The sequence below is a fragment of the Rhipicephalus microplus genome, chromosome 3, assembly GCF_043290135.1.
Source record: "Rhipicephalus microplus isolate Deutch F79 chromosome 3, USDA_Rmic, whole genome shotgun sequence".
Classification (NCBI taxonomy): domain Eukaryota; kingdom Metazoa; phylum Arthropoda; class Arachnida; order Ixodida; family Ixodidae; genus Rhipicephalus; species Rhipicephalus microplus.
In genome coordinates this window covers 180,682,913-180,705,892 of record NC_134702.1, presented here as the reverse complement: position 1 = coordinate 180,705,892, position 22,980 = coordinate 180,682,913, and the positions used below count along the sequence as shown (strand labels likewise).

Sequence of the window (22,980 nt, the reverse complement as noted above, 5' to 3'; positions counted from 1 at the left end):
TTGCCACGTTTCTACGATGAACCATGATTTAAAGTCCTCTGTGGGACGTTCTCTTAACAATTATTAGGCTTATTTAAAAGGGTGGTGCCACTGATTTTGTGGAATGCGTGTTCTTTGCTGTAAGCGTTTTATTCAGCTCCAGGAAGCTTGGTACACGTGCTAAGGTTTGTGTATTTTCGCTAAGTAATTCAATAATACTCTACTTGTGTGGACCATTTTCGGGTTTGGTTTCGCGGCGCCGAGTTGGGCAGTGACGTCGATGCATAGGTGGCTTGGTCACGTCACCACACGAGGCTGCGACGCACATCGTGTTGAGTTTTGTCTGCTCTCACACACGCGTGCCACACAAGCACCAGCAAAACTAACGCGCTGACAGTCGCCATGGCACACTGCAGTAGCATCCAGGCAATGGCAAGGATAAAGGCGGCCATAAGGAAAGAAAGTATTCATATTTACAACATATCTACAGAACATGGACAAGGAAGCCGCCCGAAGCTAGATGCGCAGGGGCAGCCCTGCTGCTGGGCGCGCGCAGCGTCTCAGACGGACGCCCCCATTGTCCGTGAAAGACGCGTCTATTGTCTCTTCGAAAGCACCCAGTGTCCTTGATGGAAGCGCGCAGTGTCTCTGCAAGAGACGCCAGCACACTCGTAACAGCCGGCGTTCGAGTTCTCTCCTTGTTCACAACGTGCGTACCCATTCGTTATACAACACATCTCTTCAACAAAAGGATCATAGTCAAGTATTTGGCAGAGAACAGAGCCTGTTCAGGTCTTTCTTGTTGTTCGCCTTGAAGAAATTGTGAAAACTCACTGAGTCTCCAACCCTGCTCGGACAGAAGTCCAATATAAACGATATTATACAGGTATGGTCGCTACGTGGAAAACCCACCGGATGCCTTCAGCACGCCAGCATGCCAAGAGCCTTTGCAGGTCTTGATGAGTAGCACTTAGCCAAGAAGTGATCGAAACTGCGCGTAATACAGCAACCGATGCTGTGCTGGTACGTTGGGTACGCTCGTTTCAAAAAAAGACGGCGGAAGTCACTGACGTCCCTACAGATCTGGTGTGACGTCACGACAGCTTCCGTTGCTTCTCCTATTCTGGCACGTCAGTGTTGCTGCGCAAGTGATGGGCCTAGATTGTAAATGTGAGAATTCAGCTGTATTTTTAGAAGTGAATTAAAATATATTATACGCGTTTCTTGTGTCCGACCCTTCGTGGGCAGAACACTTGCATACAAAGGAAACCCACAACAAGCTTGGGAAAGCCTCAAAATTTGGTGGCACCACCCCTTTAATCACTACCACGTACCACTGTAACCCTCTCTTTAAAAAGTACTCACTGTGCCAAGAGAGACGCCTGAGTGCACTAGAGCAATAAAGGTACGTGATAGTCTAGTACATCCTTTCAACCTACATGTCACCGTTCTAAATGTCATGAAATTCAGAAATCAAATAAAGGTCCTGAATGTGATACAGCATATGCCACTCTCTCAAACGCTCAAGTTGTCCGCCATTCCCTAAGAAATGTTTTGCGTTTAAAATAAGATGATGTCTGGTTCAGTGTGCAAATAGTGCACATGAGTTATGTTTAATAATTCAGCAGGTGATAGTTTAAGTCATGATTCTATCTTTGTCTGGTGCACATAAATCGTCGAGGTATTGATTTGCTTCCCATGGGAACTGCAATAAAGTGCAAATAAATGAGAATAAAGGCGGAAAGTGAGTTTTCGTCAAGAGAATCGTGATGGTATAGAAGTGGTAATACACGTAAAAAGTGAATTCAAGGTAAGATGAAGGTCCTTTCCACATCAGTTGAAGTTAATATACGTGAAACAAAGTAAAACAATGTCGCTAATCAGCGATTCGAATGGTAAATGAATGAAAGTAAAACAAAATACATACATTGGAATGATTTGCACGTGCTTGATACTGGCACTCCGTCCACACGCCTACGCCTACTAGTAGCCCTCCTTAACTTAGTATATTCTAAAATTGCCATAGGATGGTACGAGGCTATGAAGAAAATAACAGCAAAGGCTGTCGTGTTTTCTAAGACTAATCTTCTATCTTTTAGGTTGTTGAAAGATGGCACTGGTACGTGTTTCTTTTGTCCCATGATAACAAATCTCTGCGATAAGTGCTATGAAGACGACCGATTATCATCATTATAATCAGCCTGACTACGCCCACTGTAGGACAAAAGCCTCCCCTATGTTCCGCCAGTCAGCTCGGTCTTGTGCTTGCTGCAACCACTTTATACCCGCAAGCTTCCTAATCTAATCTGCCAGCTTAACTTACTGTCTCCCCATCACCCGCTTGCCTACTGTTGAAATCTATGACCTGTGGTCCTTAATGACCAGTGGTTATCTGGCCTTCACGCTACGAGCCCGCCCATTACCATTTAGTCTTCTTAATTTTGACTAAGATCGGTTTGTTCCCTGATACACTCTGCTCTTTTCTTGTCCCTTAAGGTTACACCTATCATTTTCTTTTCAGTTGCTCAGTGTGTCATCCTCAAATTGAACGCCCTTTGTACGCCTCCAGGTTTCTGCTCCGTAATTAAGTACCGGCGAGATGCAACTGTTATATACCTTCCTCTTGAGGGATAGGGGTTACTACATTTAGGATTTGAGGATGCTTGCAGAATTTGCTATACCCCATTCTTATTCTCCTAGGTACTTCAATATCGTGGTTCGGATCCGCCGTTACTACCTGTCTTAAGCAGACGTAGTATTTTACAACTTCCAGGGGACTGCTACATATCTCGAAGCACTGTTCTCTTCGGAGTGAGATAATCTGAGTGGCCAGTGGAAGTGTCTCAGACACGCTGGATGAGAGAGAGAGAAGATTTTATTCACAGGATCCTGCGTGAGGTAGGTGCCGGCCTCGCAGGGCGCGCGGTCTACCCTTCTAATGTTCTAGTCTATGCAGTCCTAGAAACACTGGGCCAAGAACTCGAAGGTTGAACCTGACCCGACAGAGGATACTTGGGTTCCCGCACTCCGCGCTTGCGGGTCACGAGTTGCCGTTCTCCTCTGCCTGGCCAGGGCCCCCTCGAGCCGCTGGATCGCCCATTTCTAAGATTGGCAGTCCCCCGAGCGGATCCACCGCTCTATCTGCGCTGGCAGTTCTTGGCGGGTGGTGCTGCCGTCGGCACCAGTTACTCCGCCATGAGATTCCCCAGCCCTGCCGCACACATCACCGTCAGCACCTTCGCACGAACCGCCGCCCGGTATCGCTGCACTGTGACATCTCACTATGTGTCCTAGTGTCGCCAGTTCTTGTTCGCATACACTGCACACCGGGCTTGCGAACATCTCGAGACACATGTGGCGCTTTGGTAGGCGTATTTATCTTTGTCAAATACGCCTTGTCACCCTTGGTGTGTTAGCTTTAAGGGATGAAGAGGAGTTTTAAGGGACGCCAAGGATGACAAGGTGCCTTTGACAAAGATAGGTCCTCCAATCAAAACGTCGGCAAGCGAGTCTGAAGCACTTCGACTGCTCACCCTCAATATCCCACGGCGTGTTTCCATCTGTCGGCTCCCATCTGGATTTTGTTCTTTTCAGAGTTTGATGTGCATTATCTTCGTTTTCTTCAGACTGCTGACCTACCTTACTTTCAGCTTTACTTGTCTGATTCCGCAATCATGATTTGGAATTCGTCCCCCTGAGTTAGTCCGCAAATCAATGTCAATCGCGAAGCCAGTTTACTAAGGTACTCTTTATTAACTTGTATCCTAGGCGTCTGAAAACTTCCTGTAAGCACGTGGTAAATAGCATTGGGTAGATCCCATCTTCTTGTCTTACACCTTTCTTTATTGGTAATCTGTCACTTTGTTTATGGAGCACTATGGTGGCGCTTCATCCGCTTCTATAACCTGCATATATGCTTCGTAGACGCCCCGATTCCGCATTGTCTTCATGCCTGCTGATATCTCTACTGAATCGACTGCCTTTTCGTAATCTATGAAGGTGATGTATAGTGGTTGGGTGTATTCTCAGCATTTTTCTATCACCTGATTGATAGTATATGAATGTGGTCGATTCCTGAGTAGCGTGTACGTCCTTCCGTTAATTGAATTACAATGGTGTGTTCATTCTGTAAGAAATAACCTTTATAAATAGCTTGTATACGTTGGAGATCAAGTGAATCGGCCTGTAATTTTTCAACTCCTTGTCGTCCACTTTCTTATGAATTAAGTTGTTAGAATTCTTTCAAAATTCAGGCATCCTCACCGTCAGGAGACATTTCGTTTTTCAAACACAATCTTTCCTCAGTCTTTCAGCTGATCTGATGCTATATAATCATCACCAGCAGTTTGCCTCTTTGCATATCCTCCCCAAGACTTTTCACTTCTTATAGCATTACTGGTGGGATGCCATCCCGGTTACTGCTACTTCTTACAGTATGGTCGTGGTTGTCCCGGCTGCTGTACAGATCTTGTAAAACTCTTCTCTTTATCACGCCACACTGAAGCAATCCTTACAAGGCTAAGAACAGGACATACATACACTACACATTCATTTCTTTTGGCTGGGGGTGACCCACCTTTGTGTGACAGATGTGGAGAAGCACGAACCGTACTTCACATTCTAATACAGTGCAAAAAATTAGACAAGCTAAGAGACAACACTTGCCATTACCCTACCGACAACAGATACCACTACGTTTTGCAATGTTTGTCGGTAAGGAACCACTTTTCACGCATAAATAATTGTTAGCTTTTTTTAAGAGATGTTCATGCGTTTCATATCATATACCCGGGCATTTCGTAGCACGACGTCTCCAGAGAGGTCTCCGCTGCGGTGGCTACACTCATTAAAGCACTTGCCTCACGGCCCTTGGACACAAAGGTGTAAACGATCGAGGCACTAGTGCTTATGCCACACGTGCCACCATGGTTTTTCATTACCACAAACTTTCGTCATTCATTAACACCACACAATTTTCATGACATGCTCATGAATTTGTTATTTCTATTTTTACCCGCCTTAGGGCGAGGAATTTTAGGGCCCTTATACAGCCGCTAATCACAATCATTGTTCACATCTCTTGCCTCATGAACTGGCGCTCTTTGGTCGTCAAATGGCCCTCAATTGCGCCACAAAACACCAAACATCATCATCGAAACTCCTATATTTTGACTATCCTATTTATAGTGGTATTTACTTTGCTTTCCTTGTCCCTTAGTGCATACATCTGGTTTTCGCCCCAAGTATTGTTCTCTTCGCCGCTTTGACAGTTTCTTCGCTCTTGAGAGCGTGTTCAATTCTCTTCGTTAAACCTTCTTACATCGGATACCTTGCTGTTACCAATCAGCTACGAAAGCTCTGCCAGTTCTATTCGCTCTGTCGTGATTGAGGCTTTCATGCTTTGACGTTTCTTAATGAGGTTCTTCATGTTCAGGGCCAGCTTGCCAATGTCTTAACTACCGTCCCTCTAACTTGCACAGCACACTCCGTAATGATACTCGTCAGATTATCATTGCGACTGACATGCCCTCACAAGCATAACGTACCTGTCGCCTACGTCGCGAGATCGCTCAGTCAAATGTAAACGCGTACCTGCATACAACGGAGCGTGCTGCGCAGTTACGCGGCTCAGGTGATTCACAGTCCATATCATACGCGGCCAGCGAAAATAGACATGTACTCCTATGAATCAACAAGTCGGCCGCAGCTCGTCCCTGTGGGGATTAGCGAGATACGCTGTTTTGATGCAACTCAAAATCCGGTGTTACGTCGGCAAGTCAGGCGCTTTTTAGACGCCATCAGCGTGCTTGGTAAACTCGCATGATGCACAAAGTTGCCTCAACTACTCCAAGACGTCTATACACCCTGCAGCTATAGTCGCTGAGCCGCTTGCAATAGATTCCCACAATATGCGTGATCGATGTCCTGAAATTTGTTTTTTTTTTGACGAACACTGATTGCTCAGAAATTTGAAGAAACATTCATTTTACAAAAATTTCGAAGGAACAGGATAGCCTTTCTTTTGTACTTTGTATTCCCTGATGCCCATGCACGTTATCTGTTTTTGTAGCTTGCCACTCACTCGCTTTCACGGCATGTCTCACCAGTGGCAAGGTGCAAAATGGTCTGTTAAAACACAACATATGGGATCTGTTACAGACACACATGTGTTGCTACACAACAACTTAGGAACACAATAGCTTATTCTATGCTTATTAGAAAGGAGCAAGCGAAGTTATTGACTTGGAACAGACATTCCTCAAAGATATATTTATCTAAATTTTACACCCCTCACGCTACACGCTGCATGTGTTTCGCAAAAAAAAACAGAATAGTTCTTTCATTATCAAAATTATAATTTTTAACCTCACTTCCACCAAAATAAACACAATATACAAAAAAGCTGTGTACAACACGGATATTTTGGCATAATGAAATGTACTTTTATAAATACCGTCTTATATAACTCGCCCAATAATGTGGGGCGAGAGCGATCATGGCGCTGCATAAGCTCCACGCAACGTGGAGCCGCAATCACGTCGCGCCATTGGCGTCAAAAAGCGCCCGCGCCTAATGGAGTTGATGTCAGCGACACAGGGTCGCCGGATCCGCTGGGGTCGTGCGTTGCCGGCTGCGTCGCGACAAAGCCCGGAATGGCGACGTAAGGCCGGTCGCTCTAGAAGAAGCCGCACCGCTTGGCCGGGTTCATCGGCGATCCGGCCGGGCACGCGAAGGCTGCCGCGAAGCCCCGGTAGTTCCTCAGCGGCAGCGTGCACGAGAGCCGCTGGCGAACCGTGGGTTCGCGGGCGCAGTGCGCCTGGCAGAACGACGCGAAGAACGCCTGCTCCTCGCTGAGGCCCAGGAAGCTGCGCCGCGGACGCCGCCCTTTGTCGCTCATCCAGTGAGTTGCGCCAAAGGCGGCATGCGCTGTCGGGGACGCACAGTGTCGCGTACCGTATTAGTAACAAGGTTAAAGGCAGTGGAATGTACTGAAGCGTGAAACATTTTGTGTATTGTTGAAGTACGTGTCGTGCTAAGAAACGTGATTATTGGACTAAATAGTTAGGTCGAGCCCTATTCCTTGCTCGTGTAACAACTTTTTACTTATGGTGTGAAAGCAAGCGAATTGGTACTGTGATGTATATATATGGAACTGTATTACTAATAAAGTGAACAAAGCTAGCAGCTCTATACATAACGTTCGATTAAACATGCACTTCCCATGTTCTATAAGTCACGGTTATCACAGTTTTGTGCTTATATAAGGTCTTATCTTGCATAATTGACAGCAAAACTCTGCTCACAGGTAAAGAACACAGAAGGCCACTGAACACTAGAATTCAATCGCACACGCTTCCGTCGCCAGTCTGTGCAGTTATGTTATACGATGCCACGTGACAAATGGCATAGCTGAGTCAGTACTGCTACTCGTTGCGCGAGTATCGCTGACCGCGAAGCAGGATGGTATAGGCTGCGACTCTTCATCAATGCGGTCTAAGCACTGCGAAATGAACTCGTACAGGGTGCCCGCCTGCTCAAGCTAACATCTTAAATGAATAAACAGTGCGAAAGAAAACGAGGCTGAGAAGAACGACACAGTACTGTGCTGAATATGGAACGAAGCAGAAGAAATAGCATTTGGGGAAAATAATGAAAACAAACTACCATCGCACGTGCGCAAAGTGACAAGATAGGTCGGCCGAAATTGTGCAGCTCATTTACTCAGACTCACCGAAATTCTCCCGAGCCGGACTCTTTCAAAATCATGCTCACTGAAGTTTTTTTACGGGCGAAGCTCCTAGAGGCGGGGGTTCGTCCATCGCTTGTATATATGTATGTATGTATGTATGTATGTATGTATGTATGTATGTATGTATGTATGTATGTATGTATGTATGTATGTATGTATGTATGTATGTATGTATGCGTGTGCGTGTATGTATGTATGTATGTATGTATGTATGTATGTATGTATGTATGTATCTGACCACCTATAGTTCCCCCTTTGCCAGCTGCCCACTACTTCGTCCTTGCAAGCATCTCAGTCAGTGCTTCAGTCAAGGAACCTTATTTGGTCCTGAGAAGACGAGAATGCCCCCGTCAGGGAGTACCAACCGTCTGGGGGCCCCACCCATGATGGCGCCGGGAGGTTCAGGCTCTCGGCGACTTCGCGGACTCTCTGAACAGCTCTTGGCTGCTGGTTCTTTGCGGAGCTGGTGATTATGTCGAGCCAGACTTCCTCAGTGGAGGGAGACCCTGAGCCTCCGTTCAATTCATGACACTGCCACAGCATGTGCTGGAGGGTGCACCTCGGATGACCACAGCGCGGACAACGTGGGTCTATTCCGTATATGAATTTTGACCAAATAAACGGACATAGATACGTGTTTGTTTGGTGCATTCACAGGGTGATTGCCTGTGGTGTGTTTAAGTGTGGGTGTGGAAGCGGAAACTTCCGACGCCCCAGCTAATAGCGCTTACAGACCTCGTTAAAACCACTGCCCTCTCTCGGCCTCCGAGTGCCCACTTCCGGCGCGGTGAGTGAGACCTCGCGCCTGGGAGTGTGCAAGTTCGTTGGCGTTTGGGATGGTTTCGTGCGCATCACTGCCCACGTGACCAGGGAACCAAATTATATGCTTTTTGCCTGTTCAAGATGCAGCAGAGAGAACGCGAGCGGCTTCTTTGCACACCCGGTCTTTCATAAATGCTCTAGTGGCGGCTCGCGAGTCCGTGTAAAAAGCAGAATGGTTCGTAGTGGGCATGGCGATGGCCACTGCCACTTGTTCGGCTTTTTTGATATCCGAATTTTCGAGCGTAAATGATTTCAGCAGCTCTCCCCGTAACGACGTAGCTGCTGAAACAAAGTGATTGGAAGCTGCGTATTGCGCTGCGTCCACGAAGGCGACGTTGTCCTCAATCGTAGCCGCTATTCGAAGAAGGGCTCTGGCCCCTGCTTTGCGTCTGCCGTAGTTGTATTGGGGGCGCATGTTTCTGGGTACCTGAGATACAGTATACATTTCCCTGACTTTGATAGGGAGCACGAACTCCCTCCGTCTGGTGATGGGAGACCGTATACTAATATGCGCTAGTAACTGTCTGCCAGCCTCCGTGGAAGCCAGTCCTGCAACTTGGGCGACCCATTGTGACTCTACTATTTTTCTAAAGGTGTTGTGGACACCCAGCGCCAATAGATGTTCTGTACTGGTGCTCTGTGGGAGACCCTGTACGTTTTTATGTTCTTGCGAATTAGTTATTCTAATTAGGCTTGATCCCTCCTGCTCCACTTGTGGGTCAGGGCGATGTAGTTGATGTGGCTAATTAGGAAGGCGTGAGTCTACGAAGGTTCTCCTCGGATAACCCCCCGCGTTTGTTGGCCACCCTCGTGATTAATTTTGTCATGAAATCGGCTTTGGCTGCGATGCGTTCTAACGTGTAGGTGTTACTGCCATCCTCCTCCAGGACATACCGAGGATTCTAACTTTCTTTACGATCGGAATAATAGAGCCGTTCGTTGTGATGATCAAGATATCGGGGAAACTTCCTTTCTTTGCACCGATTCTTGGCTGGTAAAGGAGCAGTTCCGATTCATTAGCCGACAATCAGTGTCCTGTCTAGTGTAGAAAATCTTCAGAATCCCTGACCACTGTTTGTAATCGCTCTTCAATTTTCCCATCACTACCTCCCTCGCACTGGACGGTGATGTCATCGGCGTAGAAGGTGTGACCGAGACTTTCAATCATGGCCAGACTGTGGGAAAAAGCTTTCAGCGATAAGTTAAATAAAAATGGGGATAGCACTGCCCCTTGTGGAGTGCCTCTGGGTCCGACATCAAACGTCTTCGAGCCGAGAGATCCTAGGCGAATGGTAGCTCTTCTATTCTTAAGAAATGAGCTGATGTAGTTAAGAAATTTTCTCCTAGACCTGCTTCTTTAATGGAATAAAGTATGTGAGAGTGTTTGACCTTGTCGAAGGCCTTTTCCAGGTCAAGTGCCAGAACACCGACCATGAAGCAAATACTGTTGAGAAGTGGCTAATATGAAATGCAATATGGCGGTGTACTCGTATCGAGGTGCGTGTTAAAGAACCACAGATTGATTGTCTCACAGTGCCAATTCCTTGTTTGTATGCGACCACCTACAGTTCCATTTTTGCAAACTGCCCACTATTTCGTCCTTGCAAAACATCCCACTGTGCCCCATCATCGATCCACCACTTCACCGACCACAAAGCCGTTATAATGAAAGGGGAACGAAAGTGACGTATAGCTAACACTTAGAAATTGTACGACTTTTTTGTATAAACATATACAGTACTTGTATATATAACCCTTGAGCGCTTCGCCCCACTCTTCATCATTCACTCCGTGGATATGCTGTGATTTTTTTTCAGCAGGACTAACTCGGAATCAAACTCACAAGAGTATTACTCACCAGAACTCACTAAGACTCACGGCTTGATCAGAGTCTGAGTGAGTCCAAGTGAGTGGACTGAGTAGCAAGTCCGCCAACCTATGGGTGACAAAATGTAGCAAAAAGACCTTTTGAGACTGAGAAGACATGAAGATGACATGAGGTATGACACTTCCGCATCTGATTATACCGATGACGGCTCTTTGATTTGATTTGTGAGGTTTAACGTCCCAAAACCACCATATGATTATGAGAGACGCCGTAGTGGAGGGCTCCGGAAATTTCGACCACCTGGGGTTCTTTAACGTGCACCCAAATCTGAGTACACGGGCCTACAACATTTCCGCCTCCATCGGAAATGCAGCCGCCACAGCCAGGATTTGATCCTGTGACCTATGGATCAGCAGCCGAGTACATTAGCCACTAGACCACCGTGGCGGGGCGACGACGGCTCTTTGATGCACTTGCGACCTTCCAGAGACGCCTCTGTGATTTCTCGCGTGCACTAATCTCTGTGGCAATGTAACATTCAAACTTTGAGTTACATGCTCTTCTGTAATAAAGATTGGCCAGATGCGTGCCAGTGCTATTGAAAAAGTTTAGGGCAGGCTTCTGGATTTTATTATTTAGGCTCAGGCAATTCTACCGATGTAACGACTATCGCAAGAACATTGAATTTTATACGCCACATTGGCTTGTCAAATCAAAATCTTTTTTTCTTTTTTTCCACCGCGCACTTTTCCCGTTTGTAACTTTTTCCCGGACGCCTTTATTCTGCTTAGTTTCAAAATAAAATATTTACGATTTAGCACTGTAGTACGTCAATCCCCTTTTGGTCCTCGCTTATCTGTTGGTTCGTTCAAGATGGAATAACACTGATTGCCCAGTTAACCTTTCTTATGCCTTTAAGATGAACACTGACACTCACAAGTAGCGATATGTTGTATACCTTGCCAATCACCAAGCACATAACAGGAGCAACTTATGTGTAACACGAAGCGAAACATGCACACGAGAAGGCGTACAAGGATACCACGTAAAACTCTGTATAATGTCCTTATATGCGTTCTCGTATACTTGTTTGATTTCATGCTGCATAAAAGTTATTCTGATGACTCACCAACATGTCTGTACAATGCTACCCGTTCGCACATTACCACTTCCATGTCAGCGCACTCCATGGTGCATATAACATCGGTCATTGATATATGTCACTGGATATGTCACCACGCACCTATCTCTAGCGCAGCGACGCCTTCGAAGGGCTCCAAGTCACCGACAAGAGAGGCCTCTCCGTGGGCTTCTCCCGCACATGCACCAGTCCTATGTTCGTACTCGTGGTACGAAGCCCTGGCCCACCAGAGACCTGACGAAGTCCCGCCGCGGCCCTCGAGAAGTACGCCCCGCGAGTCAAAGGCCCTCGCAAGTGCCGCAGCGTACTGCGCGCCAAGTCCGGCCATGTTGACGGTACGGCCACCGCCTTCCACAAAGAGTGGACTATTGAGGGCGTGGAGCGAGACGGACAGCTCGTTCGTGTAGTAGTGGTACCTGCAATATTTGGGATCGTACAATGTATCAATCTGAAATGAGGTGCGTGCATCAGTGACACGTCTGTCAGCCATAGAAGTAGAGAAGGAGCGCAATGACAATGTCGAACATTCCCATAGGCGCGGTATTCTTTGACATTGTTCTGCGCAACAATGCTGCGAACATGTTTTCGTGTATATAAAAAAGAGCCCCTTTTTAAAAATAATTCAGTTAGAAGTGACGCTCTATCCTGTCCCCTCTCTTTTTAGTCTATATATATACGTGGCTTCCGTGTTTAACCTTTCTTCAGTACCCGCGAAAACCTGAGGCATGGATGTATTAGCTAAATAATACACACCCAACATACTAGGTTCACCCGGTCTAATTAGAACATGGTCAGAGCTTTTGACTATTTACCTAATTGTGGGTTTCTGTGTTGTGGCACTGAGTAAAGCTCTCTTCAGATTCACTGATATGCATAACCAAGCGTATCTGGTCCCGCGTACACAAGAGCACATGACAACGAGCTGGCACTCTGAACATTTCGTGCTTGTACACTGTAGCGTTTATAACACCAGTGTGCTGCTCGTCGAAAAACCCGGGAGCCATACAAGTGGCTGTAAGTAGGCTTCACGCAACAAGATCATGCTCATATAGGAACGTATGCTTGATGTGACCCGTGTAACTAAAGAAAGGTAGCCTGATCACGTGACTCAGATCATGAATGCGCAAGCAGGATGGTGCGGCCGCAGTAAAGACCACAAGGATATTGCGAAAACAGTTTGAGAGCTCGCATAAGTGCAATTCGCAATGCCCATGGCCTATAAATGGCGCGCCGTGCAATCCAAGATGGCTGCGGAAGGATTACCAACCCGTGAGCTCTCATAAGAAAAGATGGGACGCACGGACGTACTCCCCGTGCCGCTTTCACCGGAAGAACCCTTGATCATCAAGGGTTCTTCCGCCATCGTTACTTGCGCTGTAAGCATCAAGTAGCTGCTGCTCCAACGAAACACAAGCATTTAACTTCCCATTCAGTAGCACTTGGGTCACAGCGACGTTATGATTCCAGCACTGCGCAATTCGCTGCACTCAGATGTTGCAAGTTTCATCAAGGCGTTGGCCGGTAACAGGGATATCAAAACGAATACACGCGTACGCTTTTCACAACGTCAAAATTGCGAACATTTGTCGAATGAAGTACAGGAGAAGTTAGCGCGGACAGTAGTCACCACTGCATATTTCACTGCTCTAACCATTTCGCTTCGCTGGTCGAGCTCGAGCGTGTTACCGGCATGCGGCGCTTTGTAATATCCACTGTAATTGGGATACATTGAATGCAAAAGAAAAAGTATGCTTTTAATTTGAGCTTGCTGAAGGACATTATACAATAAATGCATTCTAAGTGACTTCCGTGCGTGAAAAAAAAAACATTAGCGCATGACGGGATGTGAAGTGCAACTTTCTGCTCGTGAGCTGGCAGCTGATCGTTCATCATAGCTGTCACTCTAGCGCGTTGACAACCATCTACGTCCAGTGCGAAATCCTTCATGTCAAGGTGGTTTCTTTGAACATCACTATTCAAAGTGACTTGAGGAATTCTATCCACCAAACGACTTCGATAGCACAAAGAATGCGTCATTCACCATGCACATCACCCACACGGCATCACTCATCATGTTTATCTGAGAGTGCGGAGATCACTTCGCTCCGATACCCGGCAAGAAAAGAATTGCTAGCAGTGTGCTGCCACCTATCAGTGAACGTAAAAAAAAACAAGCAGCGCAGTGTAGGTCAAGGTTCGGAAGCGCACATCACGAACCTGTGCTACTTTGATTTATATGTGGGGTTTAACGTCCTGAAACCGCCATAAGATTACGAGAGATGCCGTAGTAGAGGACTCCGGAAATTTCGACCACCTGAAGTTCTTTAACGTGCCCCCAATTCTGAGCACACGGGTCTAGAGCAGTTCCGCCTCCATCGGAAATGCAGCCGCTGCAGCCGGGATTCGATCCTTCGACCTGCGGGTCAGCAGCCGAGTACCTTAGCCACTAGGCCACCGCGGCGGGGCAACCTGGGCTACTTTTCGCGTACAATAAATGTTGTGGGATTCATGCACTACAAAAGCACTGACGAATGCTATACGCAAGTAAAACAAGGCGAGTTTTAACTGAAATAGTCAGACGTTAACATTTAACTATCCAAAGTGACTGCACGAAATCTTGCGAAGCTGATATGTGCACTCTGCGGTCAATATTCGAAAGTGCAAGTTGCCACGTATTTTCACGAAAAGTTCGCGTCTCGCACGAACGAATCAGATTTATCGTGTCAAAGACAGTCCGGTATATTCATTGATGCACGAAGCATAGAAACTGATTTGTGTTCGTTTCTTGCTAACACATTCAAAGTGCGGCTAGCACCGCCAAAGAAGGCAGCATTGCAGCACAGGCCTACTGATCATCTATGAGGGGACGCTCCTTAATTCCACTAGGTGGCGTGACAGTCTGTTAATATTGCGGATAAGAGTGATTATTTCAAATGGGAATCATGTAAGGTATTTTAAAAACAACGTGAACAAATGTAAATTTATTGCGACATATTCCCCATAAGCTGTTTCAATTTCACTATATTTCCTTTAAACTATATATATATAAGTTTTAAGGTGGGTAGCTTTTTCACTGATAATGTGACATGCAATCACTTTTCAAAAATAACACTGTATGTAACTACTAGAATTGTATGTAATGTTGTATCCAAAGTTGAAGTGATTAAGTTGCTTTTACCGGCACGGCAACACGTACAGAGCCTTCATAGCATGCTAATTCTGCAAGTTCAGTTAACGTGTACGCAAAGAGATACTTGAGAAGCACCGTTAACTCTTATATTCAGAGCTTGGCGTGAGATGTCGGAGAATTGTACCCTCGACTTTCGCCTTTTAAAATCGGCACTCTTTCTGCTTGTATGTTTGTATTTACTGCATAGCGAGGTTAGCTCTCAATTAACCTGAATAGAGCCCGCTGCGCCTGTACGTCCTCGCTGTGCAGGACTCGTTCCAGGTCCTTCCTTTTGAGCAGCTTCCTCCGTACTTCAAGGGCGTCCAGCCAGTAGCGGAAGACGTCGTCCCTGGGCTCTGGAAAGTGTTCCAGCAAGGCGTCTGTCTCGGAGGCGTTAAACAAGCTGCCCGGTGGACACAGTGACGTGTTCACGCGGCGCAGCTTCTCCACGGCCGCCTCACGCGTCTCGGCGTCTATCCAGGAGGCCCTCATGAACAGTCCGATCGCCGCCTGTGTGACGCCCAAGATGACGTCGTCCACTTCGGACCGGACGCGTGGTGAATACTTGGTGTTGATGTAACTGCGAGAAATTTAAGCGAATGTTTTCTTCGGGTCATACGCGTGAATGATCAATGAATACGTGGAATATGCCACCGCTAAACGTTCGATGCTCATGGGATGGAACGTGATGCCAAATGTTTTGGTTTCCATGAGGTACCCAAAAGTAACCGGAACGGCACTGTGCTGGGAAAAACAAGTGTAGTACGCTATTCTCCTCTTAAGCGGACATCGTGTCATAGCTTTTAAGTTCATTGCATCCGGCATATAGGTCCTCCGAAGAACCGTTTCTCTGGGTACGGTGCCTTTTCTTTAAATAAATATCGCACACTCGGCAGCTTGAAGTGACCTGTGTCCAAGATTTCAAACTTTGTTTTGGGTTGGTGAGAATAGCACGATGACTAGCCACAATCAACAGCCATGGAGTGAAGTTTTTGGTTGATTCGTAGCTTTTCCTTCAAACACGGCCTGCTTTCACTTGACTTGTTTTATCGTTCGCTTATCGAAATTTCAAGACAGAAATTTCTGAACGACCGCTCATAGCCTCTAATATTGTGTTAATAATCCCTGAACGCAGCTCTAGGCTATATCACACCACTTCAACTCTTCAACAATTCATCGTCGGTCTTCGAGTGCACAAAATATCTACGCGTGGCAATTTTAGCCTGCCGCTCAAAACTTCGCAGACGACCACCCTTTCCTTGGAGCCATACGCATAACAGACGCATAAAGCTAGACAATGCGGTGATGGCGCAGTGGTTAGAGCGTCCGCCTCGTATGCAAAGGTCCGTGGTTCAAATCCCGGTGCCGCGCAGTTCCCAACCGGATAAAAAAAATCCGCGTAGTGATGGAACTGCATTAAGAGGCGTGAGGCGCGGCCTCACCGGTAACCACCGCCGGGAACGCACTCCCTTACCAGAGAAGGATTGGCCACCCTGGTGCAGTATCTGGCCACTACCTCCCACAAGCATACGTCAAATAACTCACGGCCATCAGTCTCCAGCAGCTGCGAAGCAACTGACTGCGGCGGTGGTCAGATCTGCAACGCAGCAGAGGGTGCTAAGAATCTCTGAATCCGGACAGGCCGCCATTGGAACCTGAACTTGGCAACGTTTAACGCTAGAACCTTATCTAGTGAGGGAAGTCTAGCTGTACTATTCGAGGAGCTAAAGGGTGTTAAATGGGATATAATAGGGCTCAGTGAGTTTAGGAAGACAGATAAGGCCTATACGGTGCTACAGAATGGGCACAACCTTTGCCATGAAGGCTTGCCAGACAGAAGAGAACTGGGAGTGGGGTCCCTAATTCACAGAAACATAGCTGGCAACATAGAGGAATACTATAGCATTAATGAAAGGTAATTAAACTGAATAAAAGATACAAGATGAAGGTGGTACAGGCTTACGCGCCTACATCCAGCCATGATGATGCTTCAGTTGAAAGCTTCTATGAAGACGTGGAATCGACAGTGAGTAAGGTACAGAGTATACTATAGTGATGAGCGTTTATAATGCAAAGATAGGGAAGAAGCAGGCTGGAGACCAGGCAGTAGGAGATTATGGCATCGGTACTAGAAACGCCAGAGGAGAGCTACTAGTAGAATTCGCAGAACGCAATAATTTACGGATTTTGAATACCTTCTATCGAAAACGAGAAAACCGCAAGTGGACATGGAGGAGCCCTAACGGCGAAAATAAGAACGAAATAGACCTTATAATGAGTGCACAACCAGGAATCGTGCAGGATGTGGAAGTGGTTGACAAAGTACGATGCAGTGACCATAGAATGGTACGGTTTCGAGTTCGCCTAGACTTGAAGAAGGAGCGACAGAAACTGATACACAAGAAGCCAATCAATAAGCTAGCACTGAGAGGGAAAGTAAAGGAATTCAGTGTGTCGCTTCAGAACAGGTACTCGGCTCATAATGAGGAAAGCAACCTTAGCGTAGATACAATGAATGATAATCTGACGAGTATCTTTACGGAGTGTGCAGTGGAAGGGGGAGGCAGGGTAGTTAGACAGGGCATTGGCAAGCTTTCCCAGGAAACGAGGAATCTAATTAGGAAGCGTCAAATCATGAAAGTCTCAAGTACAACAGACAAAGAGAACTGGCAGAGCTTTCGAAGTTGATTAATAGGCGTAAGGTATGCGATGTAAGAGGATATAACACGGAGAGAATTGAACACGCTCTGAAAAACGGAAGAAGCCTCAAAGCAGTGAAGAGGAAACTTGGGATAGGCAAAAGTCGGATGTATGCACTAGGGGACAAAGAAGGCAAAATAACTACCAATATGGATAGAATAGTTAAAATAGCGGAGGAGTTTTACAGAGATCTGCTGTACAATAGCCGAGACAACCACGACCTTAATACTAGCAGAACTAGCAGTAACCCAGATGACACCCCACCAGTAATGATAGAAGAAGTCAAAAAGCTTTGGAAAGCATGCAAAGAGGCAAAGCTGCTGGTCAGGATCAGGTAATATCAAATCTGCTGAAAGATGGAGCACAGATTGTGTTAAGAAAACTAGCCATCCTGTTTACGAGGTGTCTCCTGACGGGAAGAGTGCTAGAGTCTTGGAAGAACGCTAACATCATCTTAATACATAGGAAAGGAGCTGACAAGGACTTGAAGAATCACTGGCTGATCAGCTTGCTCTCTGTAGTATACAAGCTATTTACGAAGGTAATTGCTAACAGAGTAAAGAAAATATTGGAATTCAATCAACCAAAAGAACAAGCAGGATTTCGAACAGGCTACTCAACAATTCACCACATTCATACTATCAATCAGGTAACAGAGAAATGCTCAGATTATAACGAACCACTATACATAGCCTTCATAGATTACGAGAACGCGTTTGATTCAGTAGAAATATCAGCCGTCATGCAGACACTGCGGAATCAGGGCGTAGATGAAGTATATGTAAACATTCTGGAAGAAATCTACAGGGGATCAACTGCTACCATAGTGCTTCATAAAAAAAGCAACAGAATACCAAAGAAGAAGGGTATAAGGCAGGGAGACACAATCTCCCCAATGTTATTTACCGCGTGCTTACAGGAGGTTTTCAGAAGCCTAGAATGGGAACAGTTAGGAATAAGAGTTAATGGAGAGTACCTTAGTAACCTGCGCTTCGCCGATGACATTTCATAGCTGAGTAACTCAGGGGACGAATCGCAACTCATGATTACGGAGTTACACAAGGAGAGCAGAAAGGTGGGTCTCAAAATTATTCTGCAGAAAACAAAAGTAATGTACAACAACCTCGGAAAAGAGCAGCGCTTCGATATAGGTAATAGTGCACTTCAAGTTGTAAAACACTATGTCTACTTAGGGCAGGTAATAACCGCAGAGCCGAACCAGGAGATTGAAGTAACTAGAAGAATAAGAATGGGGTGGAGCACATTCGGCAAGCACTCTCAAATTATGACAGGTAGATTGACACTATCCCTCAAGAGGAAGGTATATAACAGCTGTATCTTGCCGGTACTTAGCAACGGAGCAGAAACCTGGAGACTTACAAAAAAGGTTCAGCTTAAATTGAAGACGACACAGCGAGCAGTGGAAAGAAAAATGTTAGCTGTAACCTTAAGAGACAACAAGAGAGCAGAGTGGATTAGGGTACAAACGGAGGTTAAGGATATCATAGTTAAAATAAAGAAGAAAAAATGAACATGGGCCGGGCATGTAGCGCGTAGACAAGATAACCGCTGGTCATTAAGGGTAACTAACTGGATTCCCAGAGAAGGGAAGTGGGTTAGGGGAAGACAGAAGGTTAGGTGGGCAGATGAGATTAAGAAGTTTGCGGGTATAAATTGGCAGCAGCAAGCACAGGACCGGGTTAACTGGCGGAATATGGGAGAGGCCTTTGTCCTGCAGTGGACGTAGTCAGGCTGATGATGATGATGATAGCTGGACTGATGGATGCTGAATTGCAAGCTATAACTGAACATCTCGACGGCCACAACAAATTTCAGCACCTGCATCAGCTCGTCAATTGTCATCCTTTTGTCTGTGACAGGGCGTGTTGTACAAGAAGAACGCTGCTGCCAGCAAGCAAACTTATCTGTTGTTCATTTCAGCAGAGCTCAGTGACAAAATTCTCTTTGCCTGGCGCGACAAACCTCCAACCGCGCACCCGGACACCACCCGAACTCTCCCGATAGGGCACGCATGCCTTATTATTGGCCGAAACTTTGCGTTCCCGTTAAACAATACATTCAATCATATTCTACGAATGCCAGTGCCTAAACTCCCAATCAGTTCAGCGTGTGGAATTACTTCACCCTATCGAGCCACACAGGACACCATTCGATCACGTTGCCCCATGTACCGAATGAGCCCGTTTGTTTTCTTTGTCGTCTTGAGAAACAGTAGATAATCATCGCTACTGATTATTTAAACCGTTGCGCAGAAACAAAGGCACTACCAAGTCTTATTCTGGAAGATTAAGCGCATGGAAATATTTTCATATTTTAGTTGGTCTATGAATTAGACTGTTGCCCAGTACGTCTTTTGTCATGCACCGCCAGTTCCACCCAATATTTTTTTTTCGAAAAAAGATCACTCATAGCAGTTAGTTTGTCCGATATCAACGTCCTTATATCACAATGTTGCGGAGCCATTATACCGAAGCACTAACAATTTTCAGCTGCGGTAGAGAAACTATTTACCAGCCTTGGCGGTAGACCCAAAGGTCGCGAGTTTAATCTCGGCTGCAGCGGTGGGATTACGATGGAGATGAAATAGGCTACACCCCGTGTACTGTACGATATCCGTGCACGCTAAAGAACATGAAATGACCTCTACTACAGAGTCTCCAATGATTCATCGTGGTTGTGAGCGGTAAAACCCCACATAATAATAATAATAATAATAATAATAATAATAATAATAATAATAATATTAATAATAATAATAATAATAATAATAATAATAATATTATTAATAATAATAATAATAATAATCGAAAAAATTCGCGGATGTTTGCTGAACGAAAAAGGAAAGAGAAAAGTGGCGTGACGCTTGTTTTATGGCAGAATTCAATACTCTGCTCATTCCTCCCAGTGGGGCGCTATTTAGCTTACATCAGTGCGCCCCAATGTCAACCCAAGCATTTGCAATTGCTCCCGCTAAACAAGCCGTATTACTACGCCCGGGCGTGCGTGCATTTACGCGTTCAATTCCGTGAGCATTTCAGAGCACAGGATGCCATACCCGTGCTCTTCATTCAACGGTGTTGTCCAGGCATGTCTCTATCTTGCTGTTTCATACAAACAGGATGCACAAGACAGATACATTTGAATTGTGAGCCTTCTCCGCACATTCACGGGAGCCAGAATATCAGCCGACTGTTTTTTTTTACTCAGCTGCGTAAAACCTGGGAATGCTCAATAGTATCGCCGTCAAATGAAACCCGAAAAGCGGCAAGCATACGGAATAGCCTAGTGCGAGGCGTTCAGTACTCAACATGGAAAGGCGGGCTTGCTTCGCCGCTGTGGTCTAGTGGCTAAGGTACTCTCAGCTGCTGACCCGCACGTCGAGGGAGTGAATCCCGGCTGCGGTGGCTGCAATTCCGTTGGAGGTGGAAATGTTGTAGGCCCGTGTGCTCAGATTTGGGTGCACGATGAAAAACCCCAGGTGGTCGAAATTTCCGGAACCCTCCATTACGGCGTCTCTCATAATCAAATGGTGGTTTTGGGACGTTAAACCCGACGTATAAATCGAAAGACAGGCTTATATGCGCATTGCTGCCAAACTGCATGGTTGCGCGCGCCCGTCAAAGTGATCACCACACGGCGGGAGGTGGGGGTGGGGGGTGCACAATATGCCACTTGGAATGATTTTCGCTGTTGATTTCATTTGACGCCGATAGCAACCTAGGCACGGCTTTCCGCTACCACCCAAGTTTTTCGCTGAAGTGCTTGATCTGGCATTTGCATGATGATGCGAGTTTTTGAGATATAGAAACGCTGCGCATTTTTGTTACGCATCAAGGATCATGCGCACTGTCGCGCGTGATGGTTTCACAACAGCAGAATGCAGAATAACGCTGCCAATTTCACAATCCGTTACTTCCACCAGTGCTTCCCAAATTGAGATTAGTGTGGTGGAGCTTCACTATAAGTTTGAAGTTTTGTGGTACACGTGTGCATACACGTTAAATTTCAAATGTTCATGCTGGAATAACTGGATTTACACGTTTACAGACTCGATAGCCACTCACCTGTTAGAGCAGACAATCACTGGACCGAGTGAAACAGTGAAATTAAAAGCAGTGACAGCAAAGTTTTGTCGAGTTGAGCATATAAGTCTTGCCTGCTAATGCTCTTTAACTTTCGCGCAGATGAAAGAGCTTTCAGAAAGCTCATACGGTCACCTGGAGAGGAAGGGCAGTCCGAAGGCCCTGTTGGCGGCCCAGAAGCAATCGGCGTGCCGGTGTTCCACAAGACGTGCGGCTACCGGCCTTCCAGGTAGTGTGGGGTCGGCCATCCAACCCAGGAGCTGCACTGCCGCCCATCCAAGCTGGTACAACACTGTCTCGGCCGGCAGTGACTCTAGAAGACCGTCGACTGCTTGTAACAGCTTCACATTGGTCGCCAGCACGCGATCGGCGTCATTTACCCTGCGTCAACCACCATGCGAAACACCACCTCCATATTGATGAGTAAGGATAGAAAGAAGAATGCTTCAAGAAAAACTGAGGGCTGGGCCACGGAATCAGTGAGGCCACGTTGAACAGAGCAGCAGCAGCGTCTTTAAAAATAAGCGGAACAACGTAAGGTCTGGTGACGTTAAAACAGAAATGTGGAATTTGTATGAGCGGTGATATAATACAGATGCAAAAGCTGCATTAAAGCAGTGGAAACAGTGAGCAGCAGCAGGCCCCGCCACGGTGGTCTAGTGGCTAAGGTACTCGGCTGCTGACCCGCAGGTCGCGGGATCAAATCCCGGCTGTGGTGGCTGCATTTCCGATGGAGGCGCAAATGTTTTAGGCCCGTGTACTCAGATTTGGGTGCACGTTAAAGAACCCCAGGTGGTCAAAATTTCCGGAGTCCTCCACTACGGCATCTCTCATAATCAAATGGTGGTTTTGGGGTGCTAAACTCCACAAATCAATCAAACAATCAAATCAGTGCGCAGCAGCAGAGGATAAGCCAGCGTTGTGAAGTTGTAAGTATAGGGTAAGGAATGCATCTGTCGGAAGCAGTACAAGGGTGCGGGCGATCCCTCGATGCAGTACCTAGTGCTCGTTATCTTAAAGACAAGATATTCGCATCGTATTTGTGGACCGCGTAGTGAAACGCTCAAAGCAGCAAAAAAAAGAGCTCAAAGCCAGGGCACATTCATTATTGAGGCTGTGATGACACGCATTTTGTATATCGGTCACAGGGGGACAACATCAACATTGCTGTTAAAGTTGTCTGCTATGAAAATGCTGTTTCTCAATGTACCCGTCTTCTGAAGCTCGCGTGTGTGGCCTGCTTCTCCAGAATATGGAAGATCTACGAAGCAAAAAAAAACTTCTGTAGTGATTGTTGTAGTTCCGAATACAGCACTACATGCCGCTTCGCTGCTGCGAAACCTGAGACAGTTCTCGAACGGGCATCCAGGTATTCCCGTTTGTCAAGTGGCCACTGTTCCGTTTACCGAATCGTGGATGGCCTCAATTTTAGAGGTAAGCGCTTTCGGTTTTTTGGCAAAAATCTTGTTGGGGAGATTCGCAATCTCG

At 46.3% G+C, this 22,980-nt stretch overlaps 1 protein-coding gene across 1 annotated transcript in view; it reads right to left on the bottom strand.

Annotated features, from left to right (window-relative positions):
* Nucleotides 1–6,655: 6,655 nt before the first annotated feature.
* Nucleotides 6,656–22,980, bottom strand: part of LOC119171319 (endothelin-converting enzyme 2-like) — a 49,111-nt gene continuing 32,786 nt past the window's right edge. Inside the window, exons 6-12 of the mRNA XM_075888167.1 lie at nt 21,628–21,873; nt 14,919–15,269; nt 11,623–11,936; nt 10,430–10,487; nt 9,659–9,726; nt 8,095–8,241; nt 6,656–6,906 (exon numbers count right to left, since the gene is read on the bottom strand). Of these exons, the coding sequence (XP_075744282.1) occupies nt 6,656–6,906; nt 8,095–8,241; nt 9,659–9,726; nt 10,430–10,487; nt 11,623–11,936; nt 14,919–15,269; nt 21,628–21,873 (1,435 nt within the window). The remainder of the gene's footprint in view (nt 6,907–8,094; nt 8,242–9,658; nt 9,727–10,429; nt 10,488–11,622; nt 11,937–14,918; nt 15,270–21,627; nt 21,874–22,980) is intronic.